General features: G+C 48.7%; 1 protein-coding gene across 1 annotated transcript; it reads right to left on the bottom strand.

The window, feature by feature from the left end:
* Positions 1-3765: 3765 nt before the first annotated feature.
* On the bottom strand, positions 3766-15272 carry NAGK (N-acetylglucosamine kinase). The gene is made up of 10 exons (XM_017865660.1): positions 14244-15272; positions 12029-12113; positions 11776-11874; positions 10775-10916; positions 9849-9959; positions 9009-9121; positions 6639-6726; positions 5741-5838; positions 4792-4870; positions 3766-4089 (listed from the first exon to the last, which is right to left on the bottom strand). Exons 1-10 carry the CDS (start codon positions 14408-14410, stop codon positions 3899-3901), a joined length of 1173 nt encoding a protein of 390 aa, XP_017721149.1. The 5' UTR covers positions 14411-15272; the 3' UTR covers positions 3766-3898.
* Positions 15273-21516: the final 6244 nt, after the last annotated feature.

Below are 21516 nucleotides of genomic sequence, written 5' to 3'. Positions count from 1 at the left end.
TAATGGAAAAAAATTACTTTGTAAAAAAATTGCTATACAAAACAAAAGGCAGCTGTTGAGAATCTCAATAAAATGTTAAATGCATTTGCTGGCACTGGTACCCTTCTAAATGAGGTTGGGTCACTGTGCCATCATACTGGGGCGGGGGCAGTATGTGTGGTGTATATGTGTGAAACTTCTTGTGTCAGGATGGGTCATAATCTTAGTTGTGGTTTTCTTTCCAAACAGGGTTACAAAGCAGAAACCATGGGCTTGGAAGTGATAGACCCGAGTGAATCCCACCTTCAGTACTTTGTGCCACTGGCCTGAACTTTATTTACAAATAACCTCTTTATTTGTAAAGGTGCAACACCTCTCCCCTGGAACTATAATGACAGAATTTTAAAATACTGCCTGACACATAATAGGCACTTAATACATGGTTGCCAATAGTCACAATGATATGTACAACTTTGAACAAAGAGTCAGTGACATCTTTGGGCTAGAAGGGAAACTAGACATTTGTTTTCCTGTTTCTGGGCAAAACTGACTACCTCCCTAGAAAACAAGTATTCCGTATCTGCCTTTCAACTATTGAACAAGTTTGAGAGCCTGCTACATGTCAAGCATTCTCTTAGGGACAGGGGCTACGGGGGTAACCAGGCAGCCACAGTCCCTGCTGTTGTGATTATGGTTTGGCAATGCCTAATTATTTAAACTGAAACCTCGTTCAAATCTCCCAGTGATTTGTTGAGGGGCTTTATCATATGGTAAAAAACGATATGGGACCAGCCCAAGGCCCATGGGTTTTGTTCTGAGCCCTATCATTTCTTTGCCTCCTTCCTAAAAATGGAAGGTCAGGACCGGTGGGGAAGGCAGGGGCGGGGCAGGGGGCAGGGTTTGGTGGATCCTGAGCTGACTTGCCTATTTACAGCATTTTAAAATACTATAGTTGTATGTAGTTTTGTATTTATAGGGTTTATTAGAATGTAACTTCCTTGAAGAGGTGGATGGTATATTCTTTTTTTTTTTTTTTTTTTTTTGAGATGTGGGCTGGAGTGCAATGGCGTGATCTCAGCTCACTGCAACCTCTGCCTCCTGGATTCAAGCCATTCTCATGCCTCACCTGCTACCACTCCCCCCTAATTTTTGTATTTTTAGTAGAGACGGGGTTTCACCATACTGGTCAGGCTCGTCTTGAACTCCTGACCTCAAGCAATCCACCCACCTCTGCCTCCCAAAGTCCTGGGATTACAGGCGTGAGCCACTGTGCCCAGCCTGATGTACTTATTTACTTATTTTTTGAGATGGAGTCTCCCTCTGTCACCAGGTTGGAGTGCAGTGGCGCCATCTCAGCTCATTGCAACCTCCACCTCCCGGGTTCACGCCATTCTCCTGCCTCAGCCTCCCGAGTTGCTGGGACTACAGGCGCGCATCACCACGCCTGGCTAATTTTTGTATTTTTAGTAGAGACGGAATTTCACCATGTGGGCCAGGATGGTCTCCATCTCTTGACCTTGTGATCTGCCTGCCTCAGCCTTCCAAAGTGCTGGGATTACAGGCATGAGCCACCACACCCGGCCTTGGTGTACTTATTTTTAATGCTTAGAGTACTCATCACACCTACAAGAAATTCAATAAATGTTTGCTGAATGAAAGGGACAAATGAAGCTGTAGCATCCCTGAGATCACACAGGGAGACAAAGCAGTGCTAGCCTCATTCCAATGCTTGTTCCAAGCTCTCATCTCATCACAGGGCTGTTACAGGCTCAGATGGGGAATGTATACATCTCGTAATGCCTTGGTAATACAAAAATCCCATCAATTGCTCCTGAGAGCTTGTTGGGGGACACTATAAGTTTAAAAGTAAAAAGGGAGAAGGCCGGGCGCAGTGGCTCACACTTGTAATCCCAGCACTTTGGAAGGCCAAGGCGAGCAGATCACCTGAGGTCAGGAGTTTGAGACCAGCCTGGCCAACATGGCAAAACCCCATCTCTACTAAAAAATACCAAAAAATTAGCAGGGCATGGTGGTGCATGCCTGTAATTCCAGCTACTCGGGAGGCTGAGGCAGGAGAATCACTTGAACCTGGGAGGCAGAGGGCACAGTGAGTTGAGATCACACCACTACGCTCCAGCCTGGGCAACAGAGCGAGACTCCGTCTCAAAAATAAAATAAAATAAAGGGGAAAACTCAGCAAAATCACTCATGGGCTGGGCATGGTGGCTCACACCTGTAATTCCAGCACTTTGGGAGCCCAAGACAGCAGGACTGCTTGAAGCCAGGAGTTCGAGACCAGCCTGAGCAACACAGCAAGACCCATCTCTACAAAAAAATGACACAATGAGCCAGGTGTGGTGGTACATGCCTGTAGTCCCAGCTACTTGGAAGGCTGAGTTGGGAGGAACGCTTGAGCTCAGGAATTCAACGCTGCAGTGAGCTATGATAGTGCCACTGCACTCTAGCCTAGGCAAGAGTAAGACCCCACCTCTAAAATAAAGTTTTAAAAATCACTTGTGGTTGGCCGGGCGTGGTGGCTCACGCCTGTAATCCCAGCACTTTGGGAGGCCGAGGAGGGTGGATCATGAGGTTAGGAGATCGAGACCATCCTGGTTAACATGGTGAAACCCTGTCTCCACTGAAAATACAAAAAAGTAGCCGGGCGTGGTGGTGGTCACCTGTAGTCCCAGCTACTCGGGAGGCTGAGGCAGGAGAATGGCATGAACCTGGGAGGCAGAGCTCGCAGTGAGCCCAGATTGCGCCACTGTACTCCAGCCTGGGTGACAGAGCGAGACTCCGCCTCAAAAAATAAAAAAATAAGAATCACTTGTGATTTTCGGCACTGAAGCCTGTCTAATAGAGCCTTAATAACCGGGGAGCAAGCGACTTCATCACATCTCCTAAATGTGACAGGAACTAGGAACACATCTGACCATATGCACTTTAATGCTGCCTTTTTTCAGCATTTTTTCAACACTTATATGCTGGGACTAAAAAAATCAAGATGTGCTCCTCCACTAAAACCTCCACTGTCCAGTTGGAATTGCAGTCTAGACAATCTAAGGAAAAGTGATGGCCATATTCTGAAGAACATGTTGGTCTCAGTAGTTATAAACTCTTTTCACCGAAATGCTGTTTGATCCTCATCCTGAGAGCGTATTTTTAAAAATCTCCAAAGCTCACCACTCATTAATAACCCAACAGTTTTATCAAGACTGGGTTATAGCAAAGATGCCTCTGCTGTATCCTTGTTCTCTCTGCAAGCTTTTTACCAGGTGCTGGACTGGAGACTTGCTGGGTGCTAGACCACAGTGATTTGGTCATAGCTGGACGTGAAGATGGCTGGCTGTTCTTTCAGAAGGAACCTGGCTGGAGTTCCTATTGCTCAAAGCTCCAGCTTGCAGCATTGGGCTAGAGCTGATGGAAGGAGAGCTGTTACCATTCTGTTCCACATGAATGCTACATTGTGAAAGAAAGATCTGACTTGGGCAACAAGGTAGTGTTCAAGGCGTCTTAGAGGGCCTAATCAGAACTTACCAGCTGTAGTGTAGAACTCCCTCAAGTGCAGATGCTGGACCTCTGCAGCACAAATTACTCAAGTTGTTTAGTATAATAGAAATGAAAATTCCCCACCTAAGTGCATGCTGAGTGGATGCAGATCACCGGCCGAGCACCTGGGGGCAGGGCTTTAAACCTTGGACTAAATCCACTCCTTAGGCTCCGGGATATCTGCTGGCAGGTGCACTGAGGATGTACACAGCATGTGTGTTTGATAATGCAGTCCAATTGGGGAGTGGATAAAGTGCGTTTATTTTCTTCTATGTTTGTTTTTGTAAAAAGGAGAAAGGAAGCAAAAGACTCCTTCCTTCCAGACCCAGTGTCCACTGAGCTTGGAGTGGGTGGAGTAGGGACCAGCCCCCTAGGAGAAGGTGTAGGAATAGAAGGCAACGGCATTGGCGCTATAGTCCATGGGAAAGAGGTGCCCGATGTGCCTGGCCCCTAGGCTGGCCCCTCCCAGAGCGGAGGAGTGCCTCAGCTTCATCAGGGTGAAGCTGGAGAAGAAGTTCTGAGCCTGGATCTCTCTGCCCTGGGTCAGCGCCAAAAGAAAACCTGGAGGGAAGAACACAAGGACAGAGATAAGAGGAGACCAGCAACCTGTACGGGGGCCAGGAAGGGAGACAAGGACGCCCAGACCCTGAGGTACTCCTGTAGAGGTGCTGGAGGGGCCTACATGCCAAGTCCCCAGCACACAGGGTGCACTGGGTACTTGGGTATTGGAGCCTGAAAAATCGTGGGTACTGGAGTCAGCAGCACAGGGGGCCTGCCCTCCTCTCAGCTCCAAAGGACCCAATGCCAGGAACTCCATGGTAGCAATGGGAGTCCTTGAGCTACTTCAGAATGTCCAGTGGAAACCATCCAACTGCCTGGCATAAGGCTGCCAGGGCTAAGCAGCCAGGCCTCTTTTCTTCCGGATAGAATTATGTTGACTAGGGATGTCCCCACAGGTTATCACATGCCAGTCAGTGCTCCAATTTTAAGTTTGATCTGTCTTTAACTTTTAAAAAGTGGCTATGATTCAATAAATCATTTGGAACACAACATGTTTTCAAGAGTTCAAGGAAGGTGGATGGGACATCATTAAAGGGCTCAATGGCAGAGTGAGGTTGAGGGCCTTAGATGGGAGCATCAGTGGCCTGTCTAGGCCTCAGGGTCCAGGAAGCAGGTTCTCTCTGGGGCAAGCAGCTTTCCTGGGCCACCTCCTTTCCAGCCCCGTCCCCTGGCCTTGCCCTTCCAGCCTCCCCACAGGCTCACCTTCCTTCAGCAGCTCCCAGCTCTTCCACACAGAGCCCACGCACAGGATGGGGAGTCCAATCTCGCCCTGGAACAAGACCTGGGTGGAGAGCAGAAAATGGATACGGGGGCCAACCTAGTCTCTCCAGTGCTGAAGCGGGGAGTTTCCTATGAGCAACCCACCCTATCCCGGTTACTCACCCTCAAGCCAAGAAACAGTAGATAGACTCAGGAAAGGGAAAAAAAAAGGAAGAAAATAGGAGAGACTCAGAAAGGCCAAGGAGAGAAGAGGAAGGAAAAAGCGTTGAGCAACAATAGAGAGGAAGGAAAGAGAGAAGTGAGGGAAATTAACAGAAACATGACTGAACTGAAATGAACAGAAAAAAAGGGGACAGGCTGGGCACAGTGGCTCATGCCTGTAATCCTGGCACTTTGGGAGGCCAAGGTGGGTGGATCACTTGCGGTCAGGAGTTCAAGACCTACCTAGCCAACATGGCAAAACCCTGTCTCTACTAAAAATACAAAAATTAGCTGGGTGTTGTGATGTGCGCCTGTAATCCCAGCTACTGGGGAGGCTGAGGCACGAGAAACACTTGAACCCAGGAGGTGGAGTGGGAGGCGGAGGCTACAGTGAGCCAGGATCGCGCTACTGTACTCCAGCCTGGCTGACAAAAGTAGACTGTGTCTCAAAAAATAAAATAAAAAAATAAAAAGAAAGGGGACAGCACACACACACATACATTAAACCAATACAATATATATAAATACAGATTACAGGTCAATTACAGAGGTGGGCATCTGACCAAATAACTTTTTTGTTACAGACATTCTGCAGAATGTTTCTCAGACCCTAAGTTCATTTACAATAGTATCCAATTTACACAGGATTTGATGGGATAGTCCCATCCCCAGTGGGAAAGGACCACCCCTCGCCCAGCAGCTCCCCACCTTCACTCCCACCTCAACTTACCGGGTCAATCTCGGGCAACACTGCTACAATGTGTCTGCCCAGCATCTCTCCAGCCTTCCTGAAGATATAGCGGGAAAGGGGGTCTCCCTGCTGAGCACCTGGGGTAGGGAGGATGGAAGAAGGGAACTGGTGAGAAATGAGGGAGCTGCCATTCCTGGGCTATTCTCTCTCTGTTGCAAGGCAGCCACCATGGGAGCATCCTGAGCTAGCGGGAGTCTACTGCAGGATGGATGCCTGCCTCGTGGCAGGTGGAGAAGCAAGTCTCCACTAACAAACAGCTCTGGGGACCCAGGACCCTAGATGAACAGCTGGATGGGACTCCTGTCAGTGCCCTCCACCCACTTCTAACAATCTGTTGTTGGTGAGCCTGTTCCTGGCTCTTTTCTAGAGGGGACTCAGTCCAGCAGGATCGAAGAGAGCCCTAGAATGCCCTGAGGCTGCAGGAACCCAAATTAAGGCAGGATGGACCTTACAGTGGAGAAAGAGCAATGTACAGATATTCAAGCCCTCTGTTCAGCATCTCCTGACACCCAACAAAATATGCCTAACCTCTCTATAATACCCTAGTTCTTTGAGTATAATTGGCAGGAAAAAAGAGTTATAGATTTGTCCAAAGGACAACTGCTTCATAAATTCCTCAGAAACAGGCATACAGCCTACACAAGCCATGACAGCTATTAAAGAGAAAAACACAGGTAATACAAAACTGTCAACACAACCCACATGCCCTTCTGCCTCCACCCCAAGGCCCACCAGCACCAAGGCCCGTGGTAGCAGAGAACAGAGGTCACTCAGTGAGAGGAAAACTGTTGTCCAGTCCTGTCTGAACCCCACTCAATCTCCCATTTGGGGATCTTTGAAGAACAAAGCCACATAAAACCCACCCCGCCTCCAGTACCTTCTGCAATTTTCCGGCAAAACCCAGCAAACCTGCATTTATCAAAGTCCCTATACAGGTGAGTGAGTATTCCTAGCCGATCTGGCACCTAAGAGGAGAAAGGGCACAAGAGAGTTATCAGAAGCAAAAGAAAATCCCAATCTGCCCACCAAAGTTGGCCTTCCTAATGTCTCTACTGTTGGAAAAGCTAGAATAATTTTTTTTTAACTCCAAAGTACAAGGATTTGAGATTCCTCATTTGAGAAAAGTTATTTGTTTTCTCTAACATGGACTTCATAATTTCTTATAGATTAGTTTGAAGGCAGCACAGAGAACAGAATTGTGTTCACCAAAGTCTTTCCTATAGTTTCTTGAGCTGTTCTTTTTTTTGTAATTTTTTTTCCTTTTTAGAGACAAGGTCTTGCTGTTACCTAGGCTGGCCTTAAGCAATCCTCCCACGTCAGCCTCCTGAGTAGCTGGGTTGGGATGCTCTTGAAAAGATTTCTTTGGTCAAAGGAATCTAAGGAATATTGCATATTGTAACTCTCCCTTGGGGAGTCACAATGCACATTAGCAAATTAAAGGCTCTGAGAAGTCCTGTAATCAAGAAATCAATTTGTTTCTCCCAAAACTTATTTGACCACAGAAGGCAGGTCCTTCCAATCCCAACAAACTTACACATCTTTGACACCTCTAAGGTCCTGAGGAACCAACGGTTCCCCAGAATACATTTTTTTTTTGAGACAAAGTCTCACTCTGTCGCCCAAGCTGGAGTACAGTAGTGCGATCTCAGCTCACTGCAACCTCCGCCTCCCAGGTTCAAACAATTCGCTGCCTCAGTCTCCTGAGTAGCTGGGATTACAGGCGCCCGCCACCACACCTGGCTAATTTTTGTATTTTTAGTACAGACGAGGTTTCACCATGTTGGCCAGGCTGGTCTTGAACACCTGACCTCAAGTGATCTGCCCACCTTGGCCTCTCCAAGTGCTGGGATTACAGGTGTGAGCCACTGTACCCGGCCCCTAGAATACATTTTTTTTTTTTTTTTTTTTTTTGAGACAGAGTCTCGCTCTGTTGCCCAGGCTGAAGTGCAGTGGCACGATCTCGGCTCACTGCAAGCTCCGCCTCCCGGGTTCATGCCATTCTCCTGCCTCAGCCTCCCGAGTAGCTGGGACTACAGGCACCCGCCACCGCGCCCGGCTAATTTTTTGTATTTTAGTAGAGACAGGGTTTCACCGAGTTAGCCAGGATGGTCTCGATCTCCTGACCTTGTGATCCGCCCGCCTCGGCCTCCCAAAGTGCTGGGATTACAGGCGTGAGCCACCGCGCCCGGCCCAGAATACATTTTAAGTAAATGTCTGAGGGGGTGGGTGGTAAAACTTGAGCACTTACGGCAATGTAGTAAGCATGTTATATACTATTTCATTTGATCTTTGTAACAACCCTATAAGAATGACTAAAGGATAGAAGAGGGAACAGCAGACCTATCAGTAGAGTTTGGAACCAATTGGCTGAGTCGGGATAGCTTAACAGTTACTAACTGCACTTCCTATGACAACTGCTCATGAAGTGATTTATCTGCCTGGTCCCCTCCTATTCCTCACCTTGGCCTAGCCGGGGCTCCTCTTTCATCATCAATCCCTCAGCCCCGATAATCCAGGCCCTACTTTCCAGCATCTCTATTTTCCTTCCTTGGTCCTGGTCCCAGCCCCAGCCCCAGCCCCAGCCCCAGCCCACCTAAATGGCTAGACAGGAAGACTAACTGGGCCTCACAGGTAACTATCAAATAAACTCATCAACTTTGTCCTCTCCCTTTCACCTTCTCTCCCGCCTTTCACTTCTGGTTCTGCTAAAGGCAGGTGTTTCCTAACTTACCACAAAAGAACACGGCACAAACAAGGAGGAGTCAATCCCCAATGCCCTGGGGAGGAAGATGCATCTCCCCCAGAACTCTCCCTGTCCACCTCTTCAGGGGCTCTCTTGACCATTCCAGGCCAGAAGCAGCTCACAGCCCAGTGCATGCGTTCACACTCTACCTGCTGTCTCTGCCCTCCGACCTCACCCTGAACTTTTCATTCTAGCCTAGAATGCCATCTGCTTTCCTTCCCAGCAGATTCTAGCTGCCCAATAATGAAGTCTGCCTAATCACTTGTCCCCAAACCACCCCTTCCTCATGACTGACACCCTCCTAGAATGCACCACCCTGTCCGTCCTAGAATGCACCTCCTAGAATGCACCGTCCTCACCTACGACTTCACCCTGCAACTCAGACCCACAGCCCATCCTACTTCCTGCCCACCCACCCAGGCCCTCCTCTGCATCCACTCTTACCTGGAGTGTTTCACCGCCCTACCCCCAAGTGTGCATGCTTCCTGGGAGCAGGAGGAGTACCTGGAAATAGTTGAACATGGCCTGTTTGACGGAGCCGATATCATGAGGAGCCGCCTCTAGGTTGTCGATGGAGTCAAACACTATTTTCACAGCTTGGTGTGCGATCCAGTAGGCTGCAGGGAGCAGAGAGGGCTAAGAAGATGGGAGCAGTCACCCTGAGCTCATGAGGAAGGAAACTCAGATCCAGACAGGTTAGTGATCTGCTTGAGTTTTATACAAATTAGGTTTCCTGATTCCCAGCCAAGGGTGGCAGGGGGTGGGAGAGGGGGGTGGGGAGGTCTCTAATCAAACAGTACCTGACTGACCAAGAGAAAGTTGGAGGGGGAAGACAGAATAGGTGAGGCTGTGTCACACCAGCTGCTACCCAAGGATAAAACAAGGTCAGTCTGTTGTCACAAATACCACCGGAGTCACTGCCATGAACTGGACCTCAAGGGCCCCTGTGAGAATATACACACGCTACTTGGAAAGCGGTGATGGTGGGAAGGGCTTCTACACCCCTTTCCCCTAGCAGACTGGTATGCCATCTCCTGGCATCTATGGCCTTACCCTCAGTTTCAACTCCTCCCTAAGGACAGCAAGTCAACACAGGCAGGCCCCTGTGCTGAGGGATGAATCTGAGTCCTGGGTGCAAGTCACTGCTGGAGAGCAGGGTCAGCAGCTAGTCCAGCATTTGTACCTCTATGATCTCAGTCATGATCCTGCACATGGAATGGCCTGTTCAGGAGTTGTCCCCAGGAAGCCCCAAGGGCTCAGTGAGCCAAGGGTAGGGAGAGAAAGACAAGGAGTGAAGGAAGGGGCAGATCCAGGACCAGGAGCTGGGCCAGTCAGTGAGCTCACCTGAACCCTCATCACCCATCATATGGCCCCAGCCACCGCAGCCACTCTCAGAGCCATCAGGGTTGATAAGTCTGCAGTTGGAGCCTGTTCCAGCTATGAGCACAACTCCACCTGGGGAAAGGGAATAGGAGGCTCTGTGCGGCCAACGCCTGGCACAGACCAACAGACCTGCTGCTGTGGAAAGACAGGAAAGAAACCAGCCCCAGGCAAGGGATCACCACCCAGTCCTGTAGAGGAGAAAACTGGGCCCAGCTAGTTTCCTGCCTGAGGGTGAGGGCCTGGGTCTCAGAAAAACTCCAATCCCATAATGCCCTTGTCTAGGGGGACAAAGAGAAATGCAAGCCTGCACCTCTTAGAGGGAATGCGGCTTCTTGCCCAGCCGATTTTCCAGTGACTCTACCTGCTTTACTGAGATTGTGCTAGACCTGTTCTCATAGTGATATTCACTCATACCCTAAACCATCTTATGAATACAACTACTTCTATTTTATAGATGAGGAAACGGAAACTCAAGAGAGTTTCGGAACTTCATCAACATGGTATAGCAGGCAAAACAGGAACTGGGATTCAAACACCAATCCCATGACACCAACACTCTTACACTATCACAGGGCCACCCCACTTCCTCCTCAGCACTGACAGCTTCCACAGCCTGCCTTCCTCACCACACCGCCCCCAGGGGTTCCCTCATCTGCAGGGGAGTTATGTTTAACTCCACTCCTTGATTCCCATCAAGAGACCTTTCTTGCCCTCCCTCCTGCTGCCTGGTCCTTGCTCTGGCACAAACTTAAACTACTGAAGGAGTCGAGGGGAATATAAGAGAGGCTGCCTTCTGGATATTTGCAGAACAAGTTTTGTCAGCTGTATCTAGGGGGCTTTCCCAAAAAAACCAGTTCTCACTCTCACCCCTCCCTCCACTTCCTCACCATCCGGTGTAGCTGTGGCGATGGAGCCGGCGGCATCAGTGGTGATTAAGTAGCTTTCACTCAGGTAGGGAAATCGGTCCCTCAGCTCCTCGATCAGGATCCTCCCCGCGTCCTCCTGTTCCCCACCGCTCAGAGATAGGCCCTAGGCCACGTGGGAGGTGAGCGAGTGTGCAGAGCCCCAGCCCCAGCTCTTTTCTCAACCCCCTCCCCGTCCTGATGCCTGATTCCTGTTCTCCCCATCTGGCCATACCCTGCTCACCCAGCCCCAGTCCTCCTTTCACCCCACACAATGAACCCTCGGAAGGCTGTGGTTTATAACCAGGTTGTTCTTATAGAACAACCTGGACTGGGGATGGACAGAAGAAAGATGGATTCCACAATGCCAGCTTTGGAGCTTGGGAGGGCGGTAGTGCTCTTAACAGAAAGAACAGGCAGCAGGGCAAGGTGAGGGGCGATGGAGAGGTAAGTTTGGTTTGGAACACATGGGGTTTGCCCATGGCTGCAGAACATCCCGCATGTATGTCCAGGGAGTGGCTGGAGCTGCTGCAACTTGGGAGAAAGATTTGACGCAGGAGTAATAATAGCTAACATTTAATGAGTGCTTATGGGTCAGGCTCTATACTAACCGCTTTGCAATGTATCATGTCATTTTACCTTCCCAACAACTCTGAGGTAGCTACTATCCACATTTTCCAAATGAGGAAACTGAGGCTTAGAGAAGGTAAGTAACCTACACACGGTTACTCAGATACTGAGCAGCAAAGCTGGGATTCAAACCAAGGTCTCGGCAGCTCTCCAAAGCCCTGTGCTCTTCCAACACACTTGTACTTTGTAGGTGGCAACTGAAGCCATGAGACTGGGTGAGATTATGACGGTTTCGACACCAGGGACTAAGTCTTGGAGGTCTTTCCCTCTACAGTCATCAAACTCATCTAGTTCGAACTTGCTAGCTGTCTCAGTGTCACTGATGGCTGAATTCCCCGGCTCCACCCCAGACTCACCAAGCTTCGCAGTGGTACCAGAGGATCCACCCCTGCTTTCCGTTTGGCCCTGTTCACCATCTCATTGATCCTCTCCACACACTTGTCTGTCCCGATCAGCTGGCCCCAATCAAGGGAAGAAGGAGTTACAAAGGCTTACAGAAGCTATGTTGCCCCTACAGGCTGCTCTATGAGCCCCAGCCACCACCTCAACAGGAATTACAGAGAATAAAATCAGAACCAAGCCCTCTGATCCCCTCAGTGTGGTTTTTACCCAGTGGTTTGTGCTCAGTCCATCTGCTTCTGCCAGGATCTTTCCGTCCTCCGAGACTAAAAGGACCTTGGACCGTGTGCCTCCCCTACAGAACACAAGAGGGCACTTGGTCTTGCTCGGAAAAAACCCGCAGAGAGAACTAAGCTTGTGCTGTCCACACTGGCAGAGCCCAGTGTGATGGAAGACACAGTTTCCACAAACTCAATCACCACTCCCAAACCCGCCTCTATGGTTCAGTGCTTGCGTGCTCTTTAACGGAAACATAATTCTCACTCTTCTTCCCTTAGGGATGTCCTCCTTATCCTGCAAAACTCTACTTACACTTCACCTAGTCCTGGAAACCTTTTCTGAGGTGTGGCCCACCCCCACGAATTAGTTAAGTCTCCATTAGTCAAAACTTCACAGTGCCTCTAAAGTTATTAAGGACTCCTCTGTATGAAGAGTGTGTTCAGAGGCTTTGTGTCCACCTCTTACTAGACTTCAAGTTCCACTGGGTCAAGCTCCTGATCACTTACCCTCTCAGCACTAGCACAGGAACTGGCACGGGCAATGCTCAACAAACACTCCTAAGAAAAATGGCACATATCTCTGCTTCCCTCACAATAGCTAAAGACTGCCTTTCAAGATCCAGGTGTCTTTAAGACACCTTTGGGAGAAATGCTGACCACATGACAGGGTGAGTTCATACATACTTAAGCAAGTAAACCGTCAAATGTTGATTACTGGGGGTCACGATAGTTCACAGGGAGATCTGTGGTGGTGGGATATATGTTTACTGACCATTACTTTTACGAATGGAAGAAGAGGACACTGAAGACCGCTCATCAAACTCAAAGAGGACATGAAATTTCAAGGGGGTAGTTAATACATGAGTTGGCAGATTCAACATCCAAAAGAATGTCTTGACGAACTGGAAGAAATGGATCATATCTTACAGATGACTATAACAAGGATGAATGCAGACTTCTATACTGTTTTTTTTTTTGGTTTTGTGTGTGTGTGTGTGTGTGTGTGTGTGTGTGTGTTTTTAAGTGCTACAGATCCAGGATGGGAAAGCTCATTCCTTTTTTTTTTTTTGAGACGGAGTCTTGCTCTGTCGCCCAGGCTGGAGTGCAGTGGCCGGATCTCAGCTCACTGCAAGCTCCGCCTCCTGGGTTCACGCTATTCTCCTGCCTCAGCCTCCGGAGTAGCTGGGACTACAGGCGCCCACCACCTCGCCCGGCTAGTTTTTTGTATTTTTTAGTAGAGACGGGGTTTCACCGTGTTAGCCAGGATGGTCTCGATCCCCTGACCTTGTGATCCGCCCGTCTCGGCCTCCCAAAGTGCTGGGATTACAGGCTTGAGCCACCGAGCCCGGCCTGGGAAAGCTCATTCCTAATAATTCATGGGAAAAGACTGTGGAGTCTGTGAATCAAGAGTGGGGTGTGGCTGCCAGAGAAGTGAAAACAATCACAGATTCGAAAGTACAGTGCCCTGGCCGAGAGAACAGCCACCCCATTATTCCCTGATTTGACACACTCAGATTCACAGAATGTTGCCACTGACAGGGACGTAGCGATCTTATTTATCTCTATCCTCACTTTGCACATATGTAGCCCAGGGAGGGTAAATATCTTATCCATAGTCATACCCAGGGGCAGAACTATTACAAAAAGTTCAGTAAACAAGCTTCTGAGCAGAAAAATGCAATCTAGTGAAAGCAGCATGGCAGGCCAACAGGGATGGAGTGGTTTTCAGACATCAGGACAACCTAGCACTCTGGCTCACAGCTGCTCCAGCTCCCGGATAACCTCCAACTAAGATCTCTGTCCCGCTTTTCCCCACTCCCACTCCCACTCCCCACCCTGCCCCCGCTCAGCAATTTCACACCTGACACCTGTTCTGCAAAACTCTGTCCGAGGTCAGGAATAGGTAAAAGGGGCTGCTTCCCCAGCTGAAGACAACGGAGTGGGTGTTTCGTGGGAGAAAGGGGCGTGGTTCCAAGAAACACAAAGGATCCCCCACCCGGGGTGTGGCTATTGCACACGCAGAGTCCCCGTAAGGCATACGGCCGCGCGCTGCAGGGCGCCCCTGCGCGTGCACACACCTCTTCTCCGCAAGGTCCCGCCGCCCAAAGTGCCCGGACGCCGTGGCTCAAGGCCACCAGCTTGCCAGCCTGGCCACGGCCTTCCGCCCCACCCTCGGGCCCAGGCTCCCTCCGCCGGGCCGCACTCACCCCTCTATACCCCCATAGATCGCGGCCATGCTGCTGCTACCGTCGCCGCTGGTCCCGCCGTTTGCTTCCCTCCCCGCCTGACGCCTCCCTCCCTCCAGCTGGCTGGGCACCGCCCGGTGTCCGGAAAGCTCCGGCGCCGCCAGCTGCCGCCCAGTGCGCGTGCGCATGGGCGGGGCGGGACGCCGGTAGGAGTCGGGGATCGCTGAGTTCCTCAGGCTGGCGTCTCCTCCGGGTCGCGCGACTGCGGTCCGCAGCGGCCCCTCCCGTCCTCCTGGATCCTGCTTCCAGAGATGGACACTAATCCCAAGAGGAGGAACCAAAGAGGGGTATCTAGGTCCGTCGGACTGTTAGGACACGTCACTGCCTTGCCTGCCCCTTAGCGCCCGGAAGTTGCTGGCAGCCCCGCGTTATATTGCGCGTGCGCATTGCTCTTGGCCGCGTAGATTGTGACGCACGCTCGACCAGACCCCCGCGAAGCTGTGGGCCCAGGGACCTGCGCTCATAAGCCTGTTACATAAATTACTGTAGTGTTCAACCGAACATCTGCCACGCGATGGCGAGTCACACGGGCACACACGAACACTCGCTCAGATTGTTGCCCTGCGCTTGTGTGAGTGTACGGATCCGGGAGGAATTGGGACCTAAACAGAGACAAGCCCTCGAGGCCGTCCCGGCAGCCCTGAGAAGGGAGCCTTCACCCCTTACTACCCACCCAGTTTACTTCTTGTGGAGGATGTTTGCAGGGACATAGGCTACCGGGAGAACTAGCAGTTACGGCTTTACAAGTTTTTTATTGCCTTTCCGCCCCCATTCCGCTCCCTTTCCTTGCACTGCGTCGGGAAAGGGAATGGGATCCCTAGGGGTGCAAATACAGGCCAGGTCAGGGAGAGCTGTGGCTCCTGAGGGCCTCCTCTGGCTCCTCTGGGCAGTTCTTGGCCCGCAAGGAGCAGCTTCACGGGCCAGGAGGGGCGGTCAGCTGCCCTTGGCATCTCTTAGGGGAAATCAGCTGGCATATCGCCGGTCGAACTCTGTCCCCCTTGACTGCCTGCCATCTTCTGGTGGAGAAACCCTAATAGGCTGCTGTGTCTGGTTATGCTTTAGTGAGAAAATTGTGCTTTTTAAGCTTCCTCATTTCCTACCGTACCACGTTGTAATTCACAGAAGTAAAAAGTAAATCGCTACATGATAGACTCTATATCATGTATTCGTTTATAGAATATGTGTATGTCATATATTCTATATCAGATGGAGAATGTAATAGAAGAGGGTAGGATTTTTTTATGCCTACCTACGACATTTTTTATTCACAGCACATTAGAGCTGGAAGATTATCCAAGACACATATTTTTAGAATTACAGAGTTAATAGATTCTGGTGCAATTAAACTGGGCAGGATTTTTGGAGACTAGATTGTAGGGGGATTTTGAAATAATTGTTTCTCTCCTGTACTACTGCAATGAGCCATGGGGCCTGTGTGTATGATAATATTAAGTTTGTCTTTGTATTGCTTGTTTAGGCAAGCAAGCAAAAGGGAAAGTGCCTAGGTTTAAGACAAGAATTGAGTTGACCATTTAGTAGCTGGATGATCTTGGGTGACTTACAGGTAATTGCTGCAGCCTCTCCTCCACAAAATGGAAATGATAAACATCCGCCTGCTGGGGCTAACGCAAGATTTAAATGCCGAAAGACTTTTGGAAACCATAAAGTCCTTCACAGATCTTAACTAACTTGTATTTACATTACCAATTAGTGTGTGCTGTCCTACACAGTATCCATATGTGATTACTGAGCACTTGAAATGTGGTTAGTCCAAAATGAGATGTCCCGTCAGTGTAGAATACACACAGGATTTCAAAGACTTAGTACCAAGAAAAGAGTGTAAAATACCTCATTAGTCACTATTATATGAATCACATGTTGAGATGATAACATTCTGGATATAGTAGGTCAAGATTATAGATTAGTAAAATTAATTTTGCCAATTTATTACCTTTTTTAGTGTCGCTACTAGAATATTTAAAGTTTTGACCCACATTGTATTTCTGTTGTACAACCCTGTTGTCTCCATCTGGACCATAATATTTCAAAGTCACTGAGTGCCTATTTATGAAATAAATAATGGCCATATAATTGATTTAAAGAAGAAATGGCATTGAATAAATAAAATACATTGATGTTGTATATTATAATTGTATAGAGCTCTTTTATGTACCTTTAACTTGTTTTATATGTACATTTATCTTGTTTGATCATCCTAAAAACCTTATGAGAATGACACTTTTTTTTTTTTTTTTTTGAGACAGAGTTTCACTCTGTGACCCAGGCTGGAGTGCAGTGCCGTGATCTCAGCTCACTGCAACCTATGCTTCCTGGGTTCAGGTGATTCTCCTGCCTCCGCCCCTCAGCCTCCCAAGTAACTGGGACTATAGGGATGCGCCACCACGCCCAGCTAATTTTTGTATTTTTAGTAGAGACAGGTTTTCACCATGTTGGCCAGGCTGATCTCGAACTCCTGACCTCAAGTGATCCGCCTGCCTCGGCCTCCCAAAGTGCCGGATTATAGCGGTGAGCCACTGCGGCAGGCCGAGAACGACAGATTTCTAATCACATATTACAAATGAGGAAACGGGAGGCTCTAAAATAAAAGTAATAAGCCTAGGCTCACACAAATAATATATGTGGCTTATTATGTGTGGGTAGTTAATATCAAGGGAAGGAAATTCAAGATGTTGCAATATAGCAGGGTATACAAGTGTACACTGGGCTTGCAACATCCAGTAGCTGCTCCCATGATGCTCACAAGGTTGATAAAGTTCTTTAAGAATCTGCAAGCCACAGTCTTCTCTGTCTTCTGTACTTTGTCCCTATGACCCCAGGGAGGCCATAGTTTGGGGAAAGAGTGGTAAGAGAGACAATAGGAAAATATCTTACCTCACAAATCCACTTGCAATTTTGGGACAGATGACTTTTGGTCAGGGTCCTCAACAGATTTTGTTAACTTAATTCATGAAACACAGCGACATCTGTTTTTGCTCACCACAGTATGTCCAGGGCTAACCTCAGTACTCCACAAATGGCTTTGAGAGTGGTTTATAAACTATAAAGCATGGTGTCACAAACATCACGGGTAGCAAATGCCCAATTTGAGCTAAAGAAGGGAGCAAGCAAATTCCACAGCGGAAACTAAATTTGCAGAACAGATCAGGAAGAGAAAGAGAAAATGAGGAGAAGTGAAATTGTGAACTGAGGAAGCAGGAATTGGACCTGTGGTCAGGGGGCTTCAAAGAGATCTAGCCCTAGTCGGTCTTGCATTCGAAGTTGCCAGTACATGTGTGACCTCAGCACTGTGCTTTAACATAATCTGGTAGGTCACTTACAGGGTGACAAATGGGAAGGGAGAGTTTGGAGAAGGGAAACACTTAGAAGGCTGGACATTGGTCCAGGTGAGAGTTGAACAAGCAAGTGATGGAGGTGGGGGTGGGGGACAGAGCAGGAGTCACGGGGAGGGAGCAAGGAGGGGGTCATGCTAACATCTGTTGATCTGGGATGAGGAAGTAGAGAGAGGCTGGAGTTCACTTTCCCACAATGAAAGAGGCAGAGGTGAGGGGCTTCCTTACCAAGGGTGGAGGTGGGACTCTGGGGCTGGCATCTGCAAAGCAAGGGAAAGACAGCCTACGGGACTGCCAGGACCAACCCAGAAGGGACAAGGGGTGCATGGGGTCCCCAGAGCACAGAGGCAGCCATGCACAGCTGGTGTAAATGTTCTGTTCTTCAAGTCTCTTCAGCCATGTAAGGGAACTGAAAGAAAAGAGGGATCTTATCTGCCTTGATCTTAAATTGTTCTGAGGGATGTGGGGCCTTAGGCCAGGGCAGCAACCAGAACAAATCCGGTTAGTTTACTCCCTCTTCTTTTCTGAGCGTGTGGGTGTCTATGTGTGAGTTTATATGCGTGTCCTGGCTTGTGTCAATCTATGCATAGGTGTGTATTTTTTTATGTATTCGAACTTCTCTTCATATATGTTTCTAAGTGACTGAATGTGTCTACAGATCCATGTAGTTGAGATGACGTCCTCATGTATTTTTCTATATTAATGTGTCTACAGATTTCAAGGTAACATTTCAGTTCTCAAAGAAACCTAAGCAAGCCTGCATATTTAGGCACCTTTAGGCAGATGCGTAAATGTGTACCTGTAACTTACGCTGGAGCCAGCTCACACAGCTCACAAAGACCCAGTTTCATGTACAACTCTCCATCTTCCATGAGGTGTAATTATGTTGGTAGCTTGAAATCACCATGGTGGGAGTATTTACACCACAGAAATCGGTAACTGCTACAACTCAGGTTGTTATTATTGTTTCCAGAAAGCTGACCGTTAACACTTAACAGCGCACCACTGGGTATATGCCTGTGAGAAAGCTCATGGGCTGTGTACATCAGTGTATAAGCACACACTGTATATGAAAGTGTGTACCTGTGTAGCGGCTCCAATGTTTTACAGACTGCAAACTCAGGGGTACAAAAAGATAACTTTTTCTACAACTAAACTTGATTTCTGACTCAATCCTCCCCTCTCCCTAAAAGCAGAAAGCTTAATCCAGTTAATCATTTACAGGTAAACTCAGTCATTTCAGATTTCAACTGAGGTCCAACACTTGTCCTCCTCTTCTTGGCTCACCAGGGTGACATGTGACAGCCAGGGTTAAACAGCACTGCAGCAGCACTGAGGAGATGCCGCTGCTGAGATGTGCAGTTTTCTCACTGGGGCATTTGGTCTCCTGACATCTCCTAAGATTCCCAAGGCACCATGAGCCCTCCAGTTGCCCAGTCTATACTGCCATTTTGGGAATGTGTCTCCTTGTCAGGTGTCAGGGATGTTTATATCTCTTTCGTAGTGCCTAACTATACAACACTCTGTAAGATAAAGTGTATGTCCATTTTATAGCGGCAGAAATGCTCAGAGGTTAGGGACCAGATTGCCACAACGCCCTGTGAGTTATGGACACTAGTACATGCTTTTGGTCATGATGAATTAGACATTGGTGCTTGAATAATCAGAATCCCCCATTCCATCATTGGACCCTGCACCAACTGTGACATCTCCTATGCTACGGTATAGCAAGAAACCCAAAAATAAGTGTACATGGAGAGACGGCTGGGAGGTGGAACCAATATGAATTCTGTGGCATGTAAAACCAGTGGAAAAAGTTTCACAGACCTCCCCTCCCGAGCCCGTCTAGTTCCTTTATCAGGATTTAGTTATCTGGCTTCTAGATGGAGCCCTGGTACTGAGCTACCAACATTGTGTGTCCCAGAAGAGAGAGGCAAAGAACTCACAGCAGTGGGGTGGATGTTTCCAGAACAGACCTCCTCTGGAAGAGGTCTTGTGAAGTTGCTGCAAGGAAATGGTGGGCAAGGTTTAGAGGGAGGGGGATCTCTTCCAGGCCCCTGCCTTGCCCATTAGCAAATGTGCAGAACTCATAGTTCCCCCTTTTATAAAATTGTATTTTTTTAAGAGATAGGGTCTCATTCTGTCTCCCAGGCTGGAGTGCAGTGGTGTAATCATAGCTCACTGTAGCCTCCAGCTCTGGGCTCAAGTGATACTCTTGCCTCAGCCTCCAAAAGAGCTAGGACTAGAAGCATGCACCACCACGTGAGGCTAATTTTTAAATTTTTTTTGTAGAGATGAGGTCTCGCTTTGTTACCCAGGTTGGTCTTGAACGTCTAGCTTCAAGTGATCCTCCTGCCTCAGCCTCCCAAAGTGCTAGGATTACAGGGGTGAGCCACTGCACCTGGCTGTATTTATTTTTTGAAAAAAATCAATAATTATAATTTTTCGAGATAACTTTAGATTAACATACAGTTTAAAGAAATACTACAAAGAGATCTCAGTTTCCCCCAGTGGTAACATCTTTTACAACTACAATATCACTACTCAGGTATTAACGTAGATACAGTCCATCAATCTTTCAGATTTCTCCTTTTTTTTTTTTTTTCTTAGATGGAGTTTCACTCTTTCGTCCAGGCTGGAGTGCAATGGCACGATCTCAGCTCACCGCAACCTCCGCCTCCCAGGTTCAAGTGATTCTCCTGCCTCAGCCTCCCTAGTAGCTGGGATTACAGGCATGTGCCACCGCGCCTGGCTGATTTTGTATTTTTAGTAGAGACGAGGTTTCTCCATGTTGGTCAAGCTGGTCTCAAACTCCTGACCTCAGGTAATCCGCCTGCCTCGGCCTCCCAAAGTGCTGGGATTATAGGTGTGAGCCACTGCGCCTGGCCCAAATGGTGGGTGAATTGAGCCATTGCAAGGCGTATAGGTAGCTGTCAGAATGCTTTTTCTTTCGTCTTTCTTTTTATTTATGTATTTATTTATTTATTTATTTTTGAGACAAAGTCTCGCTCTGTTGCCGAGGCTGGAGTACAGTGGCGCCTACTGGGTTCACACCATTCTCCTGCCTCAGCCTCCCAAGTGGCTGGGACTACAGGCACCTGCCACCACGCCCGGCTAATTTTTTGTATTTTTAGTAGAGACGGGGTTTCACTGTGTTAGCCAGACTGTTCTCGATCTCCTGATCTCATGATCCACCCGCCTCAGCCTCCCAAAGTGCTGGGATTACAGACGTGAGCTACCGTGCCCAGCCCCAGATTTCTCCATTTTTTTTATCATACCCATTTTTTGTCTTTGTTTTTGTTTGTTGAGATTTTTTTTGTCTTTGTTTTTGTTTGTTGAGATGGAGTTTAATTCTTGTCGCCCAGGTTGGAGTGCAGTGGCACCATCTCGGCTCACTGCAACCTCTGCCTCCTGGGTTCAAGCGATTCTCCTGCCTCAGCCGCCCGAGTAGGTGGGATTACAGGCACACACCACCACGCCTGGCTAATTGTTATAGTTTTAGCAGAGATGGGGTTTCACCATGTTGGCCGGGCTGGTCTTGAACTCCTGACCTCAGGTGATCTGCCCACCTCGGCCTCCCAAAGTGCTGGGATTACAGGGGTGGCCCCTCCCCCCCACCCTGTTATCCCCCTTTTTTTTTTTTTTTTTTTTTGAGACGGAGTTTCACTCTGTCGCCCGGGCTGGAGTGCAGTGGTCGGTTCTCAGCTCACTGCAAGCTCCGCCTCCCGGGTTTATGCCATTCTCCTGCCTCAGCCTCCCGAGTAGCTGGGACTACAGGCGCCCGCCACCTCGCCCGGCTAGTTTTTTGTATTTTTTAGTAGAGACGGGGTTTCACCGTGTTAGCCAGGATGGTCTCGATCTCCTGACCTCGTGAAGAGCCGAAC

This window comes from Rhinopithecus bieti, unplaced genomic scaffold (assembly GCF_001698545.2).
Source record: "Rhinopithecus bieti isolate Rb0 unplaced genomic scaffold, ASM169854v2 scaffold_83366, whole genome shotgun sequence".
Classification (NCBI taxonomy): Eukaryota; Metazoa; Chordata; class Mammalia; order Primates; family Cercopithecidae; genus Rhinopithecus; species Rhinopithecus bieti.
This window is presented reverse-complemented; position numbering and strand designations above follow the sequence as displayed.